Here is a 13793-nt window from a genome sequence, read left to right as displayed (position 1 = left end):
TGCTCGCCTTGTCCTTATAAAAAATGTGATTTAGTCGACTATTGTAGAGAGAAAAAGGTATTTTCTCTGTTTTAAAATAACTGCCTTAACTTTGTATTAGCTCTAGTATAAAATTATATACTAAATTTAAGACACTTATTTTGGAACGGATGAAGTACGTAATTTAGTCGCGTGCGTACTGCAGCAGCACCGGAGCGTACGCCACCTTCGCCCAGCTTCTAGCTCCAGGAGTCCCGGCCGGCGGAGGATGTCAGGATGAGATCCTCTGACCGGCACGCCACGTCGGACCCGGACTTGGCCTCCTTCCTGTCCCTCTGACATCACGGGTTACACGACCAACGACGCCTGATCCGCGCGTGCGGAGAATGAACCGGCGCCTCCTCCAGCTATAAATACACAAAGCAGCCTATCTTGGTCACATTCCATATTGTAGGTCTATCCATTCATCTCCAGTTCTTGCCTGCGAGGGGGATCAGAAAAAGTTGGACGAGCTAGGCTAGACTCGAGCTCCGCTAGCGGCGGGCAGGCCGGCAGCAAGAGAAAGAGGCAGTCGTCGGTCGGGAAGATCATCTGATCCGATGGGGAACTGCGCGGCGTCGCGGCACGCCGGGGAGTCGTGGACGGACGACGGCGAGTGGGATGAGGAGGCGTCGTCGTCCACGTCGGAGGACGGCGACCACCACCACGCGTCGGAGGTGACGATCAGGATCACCAAGAGGCAGCTGCAAGAGCTGATGGAGAGGAAGACGCCCGGCGGCCGGGGTAGCACCCGGCAGCTGCTGGCGGACATCATGGAGTCCGGGGAGGTGCACCACCATGACCTGCACCGGGAGGAGCACTGGAAGCCCGCGCTGCAGAGCATTCCGGAGGCCGCCGAGTCGTGACGAGACTTGGTGGCGGCTACGCACGCACGTACGTACGTACGTACTTACGTATACGCTGCCGAGCTCTCTGCGAAACAAATGAAAAGTTGCTTTCCTGGCCTCTTTCTGTTTTTTCGTTCCCACGGTGTGTGTGTTTCCATGCCCTTGAATTAATGGTTGTCCATGACCATGCATGTACAAAGATTGGATATGGAATAGTTCGTTCAAATTGTGACTGATGAAGGACATAAGATGTACGTCTAGGGAAATATGTAGCAAATTGTCACTGGTGTACATAAGATGTAGGTGTAGGGAAATAACTGTGAATGCCCCATTATTTCGCACGCCATTTTTTGTGAATCGTCATTTTTCTGTTATTTTTGTTTCATACCATGAGATGTGAAGCGAGTGGTGTCTTTTTTTTTGAAAAATGTCCAGATCTATTGTAGAAGTTCATAGCAAATACAAAATACCTTAAACATAACAAAAATTGCATCGAGGTCTCTAGACCACGGAACGATCGACCAGAACGAGCCGCCGACGCACCGCTATCGTCGCTCCCCTACCCTACCGGAGTTGGCTTGACCTTGACAATGAAAGATGGAAAATCTTCATGCACGTGCCCCGAAGGACAGCCTGTAGCCAAAGTTTTCACCGTTGAACCCTTGAATAGATTTAAAGCACCTAACACCAAATCTCGCCATCATGCGTGCACGACGAGAAACCCTAACCTCGCTGCCCCAAGATGACGGTAGGAACTTACATCGGAGCTCCGTCAACTATGCCGAGATAAAGGAACTCCACGAGGGTCAAAGCCCGGAAAACAAACTTAAAGAAAAAGCATCGACATCTGTCCGGGTGCCGCACCCGTAAAAGGCTAAAAAAACCTGACCAAAGCTACTAGCCAAAGCGATAGTGTCGGAATTCCCCTCCCAGTCTTAGGCACCAAAGTGTGTAGAGAAGAGTTTACCCTAGCCATCGGGGGGAAGCAAATATTCCAAATCAGATCTCGCCCGACCGCTCGCGTCGCCTCCAGGGGCGACTCGGGCGCCCAGCCGCCGCCGTCCTCGACCTCTCTCCTCCCCTGCTTCCCCGCGCCGTCGGAGGAGGCCGGCGAGCGAAGCTCGCCCGGCGGACGGCGGACGGCGGGCCTTCCTCCCTTCTTCACGAGGGGATCCTCTGGCTGAGATGCGACGGCGTCCCTGGGCGTACGACATGGAGGCGGAGTTGGCGCGCTCGGGCGGCGGTCCGATGGGATCCTAGCGGCGCTGCGGGGGCTGCCGACGGATCTGATCGGTTCTCCTCCTCGGATGATGCTGGATCTGAACAAGGTGGTGGCGCCATCCCCTTCGTCGGGGATGACGGTCAGGTGGTGGGTCCTTGTGGCGTTGCCGGTGACGGTGGATCTTGGGATCCCACTCCTGGGGACGTCGCGAGATGTGGTGGTCCGTGCAGGAGAGATGGGTTCTTCGAACAGATCTGGGTAAAAGCTTGCTTTCGGCTACTGCCAAAGCCGGCGATGGCGGCGTTGTCTACGTCGTTCCCTTCCTGAAGGCATCGTCGAGGAGAAGTTCAGGGCCACTCTTTGCTACCTCCGGGGGAAACCCTAGATCAGTAGATCGGATGACGGCGACGCTCTGGTGTCGTTTCCCTCTTGGGGCGTCATTCATGGAGGTACACACGGGCATCTATGGTGGAGCGGCGTTCCTTGTGACACATCGACGTCGTGGAGTCTCGGCGGCGAGGCGCAGCAAAGTCTCGGCGGCAGATGCGTAATGATGAGCGCGCGTAGGGAGGAGGCGCTGTCTGGCGCCGTGGGGGCATCGACGGCAGGCCTTGCAAGGTCGATGCGTCAGTAACTCTTCTGAAGATGGATTGATGGTAAGCGGCGGCGACGACCTATGAGGGTGCGTTGGACCAGTTTGTGCCCCTGACCCGGTATGTGGCTCGGTCGGTGCCTCCGGCTTTAGATGTTAGGCTAGGTGAGAGGTCTGGATATGTGGCTCACACTTTCTGCACCCCTTCATCATTGGATAGGAGTAGCGACAAATATTGTCAAGAGGGCGGCTTCAGATATATTGATGTATTGCTTTGTAAGATCTTTGTGAATAATTAATAAAATGGCTGCATGCATCTTCCAGATGCAGAGGCCGGAGGTCATTCTCCTTTTCTAAAAAAAATAAAAAAAATCGGGGGGAAGCAGAGGAAACACTCAAAGAAAAAGTTAATTTCCAAGTGGTGTTTAGTTAACGATTACATTACAGGACTAGGATCATAAATTGGAGAATTAAACTTAGTCACCTGGCTTGAGTTTTTTCTTTAAAAGTGGTTTCCTCCAAAGGATGTCAATGTGTAGATCATAATACGGGTGCAACAATTCCCTACTCATATTTCAATGTTTATATGGGCACACAATGTTACACATAGCCTACCCATCAGATATAATATCATCTATGCGTCCATACACTAGGTATCCATGCCTGGTGGCTTACCCACCGAGAAGATCGACATAAGAATAAAGGGCGGTGGTGTAGTTGCTAGATCCATGTGTGGCGTATACAAAGCAGACCTTGTATAAAACCAATCCGTAAATTTTTTTACAGTTCGCGGAGAAATGATTTTGCAGGACGGCGTAGACGCGGACAGAACAGACCCCGCAAAACGAATTTACAGAAGATGCTCTTTTACGAATCGGCTATGCGGGGTTTGCTTGGACATCGCCGCATCGATTCGCAAGAAAAAATCCCGTAAATCAGAATTACTAACGCAATATGAAAAAAAGTCAATATTAAAATACAATAATCATCAAAAGTACAATAGTTATTCAAATCATCGTGGCAAACTAAATAATTCAATACAAAATTTGTCCCACATACAAATCACACGTGAATGAAATGAAAATGAATAAACAAATGGAATGTGTTACTCCCCAGCCCTTTGCCAATGATGCTCAATGAGATCTTTCTGAAGTTGACACTGGGTGTTTGCATTTTCAATCTCCTTGTAGGTCTGAAGGGAGAAGATCTCATTGAGCATCATTGGCAAAGGGCTGGGGAGTAACACATTCCATTTGTTTATTCATTTTCATTTCATTCACGTGTGATTTGTATGTGAGACAAATTTTGTATTGAATTATTTAGTTTGCCACGATGATTTGAATAACTATTGTACTTTGGATGATTATTGTATTTTAATATTAACTTTTTTTCATATTGCGTTAGTAATTCTGATTTACGGGATTTTTTCTTGCGAATCGATGCGGCGATGTCCAAGCAAACCCCGCATAGCCGATTCGTAAAAGAGCATCTTCTGTAAATTCGTTTTGCGGGGTCTGTTCTGTCCGCGTCTACGCCGTCCTGCAAAATCATTTCTCCGCGAACTGTAAAAAAATTTACGGATCGGTTTTATACAAGGTCTGCTTTGTATACGCCACACATGGATCTAGCAACTACACCACCGCCCTTTATTCTTATGTCGATCTTCTCGGTGGGTAAGCCACCAGGCATGGATACCTAGTGTATGGACGCATAGATGATATTATATCTGATGGGTAGGCTATGTGTAACATTGTGTGCCCATATAAACATTGAAATATGAGTAGGGAATTGTTGCACCCGTATTATGATCTACACATTGACATCCTTTGGAGGAAACCACTTTTAAAGAAAAAACTCAAGCCAGGTGACTAAGTTTAATTCTCCAATTTATGATCCTAGTCCTGTAATGTAATCGTTAACTAAACACCACTTGGAAATTAACTTTTTCTTTGAGTGTTTCCTCTGCTTCCCCCCGATTTTTTTTATTTTTTTTAGAAAAGGAGAATGACCTCCGGCCTCTGCATCTGGAAGATGCATGCAGCCATTTTATTAATTATTCACAAAGATCTTACAAAGCAATACATCAATATATCTGAAGCCGCCCTCTTGACAATATTTGTCGCTACTCCTATCCAATGATGAAGGGGTGCAGAAAGTGTGAGCCACATATCCAGACCTCTCACCTAGCCTAACATCTAAAGCCGGAGGCACCGACCGAGCCACATACCGGGTCAGGGGCACAAACTGGTCCAACGCACCCTCATAGGTCGTCGCCGCCGCTTACCATCAATCCATCTTCAGAAGAGTTACTGACGCATCGACCTTGCAAGGCCTGCCGTCGATGCCCCCACGGCGCCAGACAGCGCCTCCTCCCTACGCGCGCTCATCATTACGCATCTGCCGCCGAGACTTTGCTGCGCCTCGCCGCCGAGACTCCACGACGTCGATGTGTCACAAGGAATGCCGCTCCACCGTAGATGCCCGTGTGTACCTCCATGAATGACGCCCCAAGAGGGAAACGACACCAGAGCGTCGCCGTCATCCGATCTACTGATCTAGGGTTTCCCCCGGAGGTAGCAAAGAGTGGCCCTGAACTTCTCCTCGACGATGCCTTCAGGAAGGGAACGACGTAGACAACGCCGCCATCGCCGGCTTTGGCAGTAGCCGAAAGCAAGCTTTTACCCAGATCTGTTCGAAGAACCCATCTCTCCTGCACGGACCACCACATCTCGCGACGTCCCCAGGAGTGGGATCCCAAGATCCGCCGTCACCGGCAACGCCACAAGGACCCACCACCTGACCGTCATCCCCGACGAAGGGGATGGCGCCACCACCTTGTTCAGATCCAGCATCATCCGAGGAGGAGAACCGATCAGACCTACAAGGAGATTGAAAATGCAAACAAATGAGACCTTTGTAACACATTGATATAATTGAGACTATCCGGCACACCAAAAAAACAATGCCAAATCCATAAATGATGGAATGCTACGGCCTGTAGCATAATTGTTGTATCACGAGACTTGCCACAATACATTCCTCGCCATGCCTTTGGGCAATTTTTCCAAGTTTAATGCATACAATATATGCTTCATAGCATGCCAGGCCAACCTCTTCTATCATTAAATGCCATCAATTTTTTTGTGTCTTCCTTGTTCGATGTCCGAAGATATTCAGGATCAAAGACACGGATGATGACTTTGGCAAACATATGCACTGACTCAATTGTACTATCTTCAGCAATGCGAAGGTACTCATCGACATAGTCAACCCAAATGTCGTATGCATTTACCCGCATAGCTGCCGAGATTTTTTCATATGCACTAAATCCCTTCAAGCCCGCGACATTTCTTCTTTGAGTAATTAAAATATCGACAATTGGCCTCGCAAGCTTGAACAATTTTCACAAAGAGGGATCAGCGCATACGGTACCTTCTTCGGAAGAGGTGGGACGGATATGTTGGATTGTCCGCCCAAGTAATCTTGCATCAACATCTCGTTCCCGAGATGGCGATTTCGAGGAATGCAAAGACGTCCGACGGTCGATCCTCGTCGCCTCTTTCAGTTCTCGTCTTCGTGCTCCTTCACAGCAAGGGCCATCACCAAAGGTTGCTGGCGAAAGGTGAGAAGCATCGTCTCAACATCTGAGTTGCCCGAATCGGATGAATCGTCGAGCAAAAATTTCTCGCACGGGCTCAATTCCATCTTCGTCGGTGGCTCTTCGGTCGCGGTGGATTGGCGGGTCCGGGGAGCCGGTGCAGCGGCTCGGCAAAAGAGGGCAGGATCGCCCCTGCGGTGCGATTCCGCCCACAAATTTGGCCAGAATCGCCGGCGGCGGACGGGCAGAACCAATGGCGGGCGGCGGCGGTAGGGTGGGGAAAGGGCATGAGCTGAAATGTGCCTCCCGCCAACCGCTTTCCTCGGATACGGGGCGTCTTAGGGGCGAAGCGGAAATATGTGTTTTCGCAGGTCGGGGAGGCAATTTTGCCGCGTCCCTCAAAAACTTGTACGGTTCGTACTATTGGGGAACGTAGCATGGGAAACAAAAAAAATCTTCGCGCACGCAATACCTATCCATGGTGATGATCATCTACGAGAGGGGAGAGTGAATCTACATACCCTTGTAGATCGCTAAGCGGAAGCGTATATAACGCGGTTGATGTAGTGGAACATCTTCGCGATCCAAATCGCAGCCCGTCCCGCGATCTCATCACGATCTGTCCCGATCTAGTGCCGAACGGACGGCACCTCCGTGTTCAGCACACGTACAACTCGATGACGATCTCCACCTTCTTGATCCAGCGAGAGGGGGTGGAGAGGTAGATGAGTTCTCCAGCACGACGGCGTGGTGGTGGTGGTGGTAGAACCATTCCTGCAGGGCTTCGGCTAAGCACCACAGAAAACTGATCTAGAGGAAGAACTACGATCTAGAGGAGAGGGCAGCACGTGGCTAAAAATTATTGTCTCAAAAACCCTCAATACCTCTAGTATATATAGGAGGGAGGTAGGGTAGGAGGCAGCCTCAAACCCTCAAGGTTTGGTCAAAATTGGAGGTGGAGGAGTCCTACTCCAATCCTACTAGGAGTAGGATTCCTCCTTTCCACTTGAAAACCCTTTCCACCTTTTCCACCTTTGGGTTTTCGCCTCTCAAACCTCATGGGCCTTAGTGGGAACTTAAGTGGGCTGGTTTATCCCTTCCCACAGCCCATGAGGCCCCTTGGGGCGTGACACCCCTACCGATGTTCCCCAGCACCCCTCCCGGCACTCCCGGTACGCTATCGATGAGCCCAAAACTTTTCCGGTGACCAAAATAGGACTTCCTATATATCAATCTTTGTCTCCGGACCATTTTGGAACTCCTCGTGACGTCCAGGATCTCATCCAGGACTCCGAACAAAACTTCGGTCACCAGCACCTATAACTCAACTATACCGAAACATCACCGAACCTTAAGTGTGCAGACCTTGCGGGTTCGAAAACTATGCAGACATGACCCGAGACACCTCTCGGTCAATATCCAACACGGGACCTGGATGCCCATATTGGATCCTACATATTCTACGATAATCTTATCTGTTGAACCTCTATGTCAAGGATTCATATAATCCCGTATACCATTCCCTTTGTCCTTCGGTATGTTACTTGCCCGAGATTCGATCGTCGGTATCTCCATACCTAGTTCAATCTCGTTACCGGCAAGTTTCTTTACTCGTTTCATAATACAAGATCTTGTGGCTAACCCATTAGTCACATTGCTTGCAACGCTTATTGTGATGTTGCATTACCGAGTGGGCCCCGAGATACCTCTCCGTCACACGGAGTGACAAATCCCAGTCTTGATTCATGCCAATCCAACAGACACCTTCGGAGATACCTATAGAGCACCTTTATACACTAGTGGAAAACGGGCCTTTGGTCGGGACCATTTAGTCCCGGCCTGCCTCTGTGTTGGAATTATGCCCTAGAGGCAATAATAAATATAGTTATTATTATAATTCCTGTATCAAGATAATCGTTTATTATCCATGCTATAGTTGTATTGAATGAAGACTCATTTACATGTGTGGATACATAGACAAAACACCGTCCCTAGCAAGCCTCTAGTTGGCTAGCGAGTTGATCAAAGATAGTCAGTGTCTTCTGATTATGAACAAGGTGTTGTTGCTTGATAACTGGATCACGTCATTAGGAGAATCACGTGATGGACTAGACCCAAACTAATAGACGTAGCATGTTGATCGTGTCATTTTGTTGCTACTGTTTTCTGCGTGTCAAGTATTTATTCCTATGACCATGAGATCATATAACTCACTGACACCGGAGGAATGCCTTGTGTGTATCAAACGTCGCAACGTAACTGAGTGACTATAAAGATGCTCTACAGGTATCTCCGAAGGTGTTAGTTGAGTTAGTATGGATCAAGACTGGGATTTGTCACTCCGTGTGACGGAGAGGTATCTCGGGGCCCACTCGGTAATACAACATCACACACAAGCCTTGCAAGCAATGTGACTTAGTGTAAGTTGCGGGATCTTGTATTACGGAACGAGTAAAGAGACTTGCCGGTAAACGAGATTGAGATAGGTATGCGGATACTGACGATCGAATCTCGGGCAAGTAACATACCGAAGGACAAAGGGAATGACATACGGGATTATATGAATCCTTGGCACTGAGGTTCAAACGATAAGATCTTCATAGAATATGTAGGATCCAATATGGGCATCCAGGTCCCGCTATTTGATATTGACCGAGGAGTCTCTCGGGTCATGTCTACATAGTTCTCGAACCCGCAGGGTCTGCACACTTAAGGTTCGACGTTGTTTTATGCGTATTTGAGTTATATGGTTGGTTACCGAATGTTGTTCGGAGTCCCGGATGAGATCACGGACGTCACGAGGGTTTCCGGAATGGTCCGAAAACGAAGATTGATATATAGGATGACCTCATTTGATTACCGGAAGGTTTTCGGAGTTACCGGGAATGTACCGGGAATGACGAATGGGTTCCGGGAGTTCACCGGGGGGGCAACCCACCCCGGGGAAGCCCATAGGCCATAAGGGTGGCGCATCAGCCCTTAGAGGGCTGGTGGGACAGCCCAAAAGGGCCCTATGCGCCATACAAAGAAAAATCAAAGAGAAAGAAAAAAAAGGGAGGTGGGAAGGAAGGGAAGGACTCCCACCCACCAAACCAAGTCCAACTCGGTTTGGGGGGAACCTTCCCCCCTTGGCTCGGCCGACCCCCTTGGGGCTCCTTGAGCCCCAAGGCAAGGTCCCCTCCCTCCCACCTATATATATGGAGGTTTTAGGGCTGATTTGAGACGACTTTTCCACAGCAGCCCGACCACATACCTCCACGGTTTTTCCTCTAGATCGCGTTTTTGCGGAGCTCGGGCGGAGCCCTGCTGAGACAAGGTCATCACCAACCTCCGGAGCACCGTCACGCTGCCGGAGAACTCTTCTACCTCTCCGTCTCTCTTGCTGGATCAAGAAGGCCGAGATCATCGTCGAGCTGTACGTGTGCTGAACGCAGAGGTGCCGTCCGTTCGGTACTAGATCGTGAGACTGATCGCGGGATTGTTCGCGGGGCGGATCGAGGGACGTGAGGACGTTCCACTATATCAACCGCGTTCACTAACGTTTCTGCTGTATGATCTACAAGGGTACGTAGATCACTCATCCCCTCTCGTAGATGGACATCACCATGATAGGTCTTCGTGCGCGTAGGAAATTTTTTGTTTCCCATGCGACGTTCCCCAACAGTGGCATCATGAGCTAGGTTCATGCGTAGATGTCTTCTCGAGTAGAACACAAAAGTTTTCGTGGGCGGTGATGTGCGTTTTGCTGCCCTCCTTAGTCTTTTCTTGATTCCGTGGTATTGTTGGATTGAAGCGGCGTGGACCGACATTACTCGTACGCTTACGAGAGACTGGTTTCATCGCTACGAGTAACCCCGTTGCTCAAAGATGACTGGCAAGTGTCGGTTTCTCCAACTTTAGTTGAATCGGATTTGACTGAGGAGGTCCTTGGATGAGGTTAAATAGCAACTCATATATCTCCGTTGTGGTGTTTGCGTAAGTAAGATGCGATCCTACTAGATACCCATGGTCACCACGTAAAACATGCAACAACAAAATTAGAGGACGTCTAACTTGTTTTTGCAGGGTATGCTTGTGATGTGATATGGACAACGATGTGATGTGATATATTGGATGTATGAGATGATCATGTTGTAATAGAAAATATCGACTTGCACGTCGATGGTACGGCAACCGGCAGGAGCCATAGGGTTGTCTTTATACTAACGTTTGTGCTTGCAGATGCGTTTACTATTTTGCTAGGTAGTAGCTTTAGTAGTAATAGCATGAGTAGCACGACAACCCCGATGGCAACACGTTGATGGAGATCATGGTGTGGCGCCGGTGACAAGAAGATCGTGTCGGTGCTTTGGTGATGGAGATCAAGAAGCACGTGATGATGGCCATATCATGTCACTTATGAATTGCATGTGATGTTAATCCTTTTATGCACCTTATTTTGCTTAGAACGACGGTAGCATTATGAGGTGATCTCTCACTAAAATTTCAAGACGAAATTGTGTTCTCCCCGACTGTGCATCGTTGCTACAGTTCGTCGTTTCGAGACACCACGTGATGATCGGGTGTGATAGACTCAACGTTCACATACAACGGGTGCAAAACAGTTGCGCACGCGGAACACTCGGGTTAAGCTTGACGAGCCTAGCATGTGCAGACATGGCCTCGGAACACATGAGACCGAAAGGTCGATCATGAATCATATAGATGATATGATTAGCATAGGGATGCTTACCACTGAAACTATACTCGACTCACGTGATGATCGGACTTGAGCTAGTGTAAGTGGATCATGAACCACTCAAATGACTAGAGAGATGTACTTTTTGAGTGGGAGTTTAACGAATAATTTGATTAAGTTAAACTCTAATTATCTTGAACATAGTCTAAGTCCACTTTGAATATATTTGTGTTGTAGATCATGGCTCACGCTACAGTCATCCTGAATTTTAATACGCTCCTAGAGAAAGCTAAGTTGAAAGATGATGGAAGCAACTTTGTAGACTGGGCTCGTAATCTTAAGCTAATCTTACAAGCTGGGAAGAAGGATTATGTCCTTAATGCTGCGCTAGGAGATGAACCACCCGCTACGGCTGATCAGGATGTTAAGAACACTTGGTTAGCACGTAAGGAGGACTACTCAATAGTTCAATGTGCAGTCTTGTATGGCTTAGAACCGGGACTTCAATGTCGCTTTGAGCGTCATGGAGCATTTGAGATGTTCGAGGAGTTGAAGTTTATCTTTCAGAAGAACGCCCGGATCGAGAGGTATGAGACCTCCGATAAATTCTATGCTTGCAAGATGGAGGAAAACTCGTCTGTCAGTGAACATGTGCTCAAAATGTCTGGGTACTCAAACCGTCTAGCTGAGCTGGGGATTGAACTCCCGCAAGAGGCTACCACTAACAGAATCCTTCAATCACTGCCGCCAAGATATATAGGCTTTGTGTTGAACTACAACATGCAAGGGATGAACAAGTCTCCCGGCGAGTTGTTTGCGATGCTGAAAGTCGCAGAGTCTGAACTCCGCAAAGAGCATCAAGTGTTGATGGTGAATAAGACCACTAGTTTCAAGAGAAACGGCAAAGGCAAGAAGGGTAATTCGAAGAAGAGCGGCAAGCCTGTTGCCAATCCGACGAAGAAGCCCAAAGCTGGACCTAAGACTGAAACGGAGTGTTACTATTGCAAGGGTATGGGTCACTGGAAGCGCAATTGCCCCAAGTATCTGGCAGATAAGAAGGCGGCCAAAGAAAAATCAGGTATATTTGATATACATGTTATTGATGTGTACTTAACCGGCTCTCGTAGTAGTGCCTGGGTATTCGATACCGGTTCTGTTGCTCATATTTGCAACTCGAAACAGGAACTGCGGAATAGACGAAGGCTGGCGAAAGATGAAGTGACGATGCGCGTAGGAAATGGTTCCAAGGTTGATGCAATCGCCGTCGGCACAGTTTCACTTCAGTTACCATCAGGATTAGAGATGAACTTAAATCATTGTTATTTAGTGCCTGCGTTGAGCATGAACATTATATCTGGATCTTGTTTATTGCGAGACGGTTACTCTTTTAAGTAAGAGAATAATGGTTGTTCTTTTTCTATGAGTAACATCTTTTATGGTCATGCACCTAATGTGAGAGGATTGTTCATATTGAATCTTGATAGTGATACGCATATACATAACATTGAGACCAAAAGAGTTAGAGTTAACAATGATAGCGCCATATTTTTGAGGCACTGCTGCTTAGGTCATATTGGTATAAAACGCATGAAGAAACTCCATGCTGATGGACTTTTGGAGTCACTTGACTTTGATTCACTTGACACGTGCGAACCATGCCTCATGGGCAAGATGACTAAGACTCCGTTCTCCGGAACAATGGAGCGTGCAAGTGACTTGTTGGAAATCATACATACCGATGTGTGTGGTCCGATGAGCGTGGAGGCACGTGGTGGATATCGTTATTTTCTCACCTTCACTGACGATTTGAGTAGATATGGTTATGTCTACTTGATGAAACACAAGTCTGAAACATTTGAAAAGTTCAAGCAATTTCAGAGTGAAGTGGAAAATCATCGTAACAAGAAGATCAAGTTCCTACGGTCTGATCGTGGGGGTGAATATCTGAGTTTCGAGTTTGGTACTCACTTAAGACAATGTGGAATTGTTTCACAGTTAACACCGCGTGGAACACCACAGCGTAATGGTGTGTCCGAACGTCGTAATCGTACTCTATTAGAGATGGTGCGATCTATGATGTCTCTTACTGATTTGCCGTTATCGTTTTGGGGTTATGCATTAGAAACAGCTGCATTCACTTTAAATAGGGCACCATCAAAATCCGTTGAGACGACACCATATGAACTGTGGTATGGCAAAAGGCCAAAGTTGTCGTTTCTTAAAGTTTGGGGATGTGATGCTTATGTCAAAAAGCTTCAGCCTGAAAAGCTGGAACCCAAAGCGGAAAAGTGCGTCTTCATGGGTTACCCAAAAGAGACAGTTGGGTACACCTTCTATCTCAAATCCGAGGGCAAAGTGTTTGTTGCTAAAAACGGAGCTTTTCTCGAGAAGGAGTTTCTCTCGACAGAATTGAGTGGGAGGAAGATAGAACTTGACGAGGTTGTCAAACCTCTCATCCCTCTGGATGGTGGCGCAGGGCAAGGGGAAACCTCTGTCGTTGCGACGCCGGTTGAGGAGGAAGTTGATGATGATGATCATGAAACTCCAGTTCAAGTTTGTGTCGAACCACGCAGGTCGATGAGACCACGTGCTGCTCCAGAGTGGTACGGTAATCCCGTCTTATCAATCATGTTGTTAGACAACAATGAACCTGCAAATTATGAAGAAGCAATGGTGGGCCCAGATTCCAACAAATGGCTAGAAGCCATGAAGTCCGAGATAGGATTCATGTATGAGAACAAAGTGTGGACTTTGGAGGAACTACCTGAGGGCCGCAAGGCTATTCAGAACAAATGGATCTTTAAGAGGAAGACGGACGCTGACGGCAATGTGACCGT

General features: G+C 48.1%; 1 protein-coding gene across 1 annotated transcript; it reads left to right on the top strand.

The window, feature by feature from the left end:
* The first annotated feature begins 438 nt into the window (after positions 1 to 438).
* LOC123440360 lies at positions 439 to 1100 on the top strand. Its single transcript, XM_045116929.1, has one exon. The coding sequence runs from the start codon at positions 579 to 581 to the stop codon at positions 882 to 884; it is 306 nt and encodes a 101-aa protein (XP_044972864.1). The 5' UTR covers positions 439 to 578; the 3' UTR covers positions 885 to 1100.
* Positions 1101 to 13793: the final 12693 nt, after the last annotated feature.

This window comes from Hordeum vulgare, chromosome 3H, assembly GCF_904849725.1.
Source record: "Hordeum vulgare subsp. vulgare chromosome 3H, MorexV3_pseudomolecules_assembly, whole genome shotgun sequence".
Classification (NCBI taxonomy): Eukaryota; Viridiplantae; Streptophyta; class Magnoliopsida; order Poales; family Poaceae; genus Hordeum; species Hordeum vulgare.
Note: the sequence above shows the minus strand (reverse complement) of the source record. Positions and strands in the feature narration are given on the sequence as shown.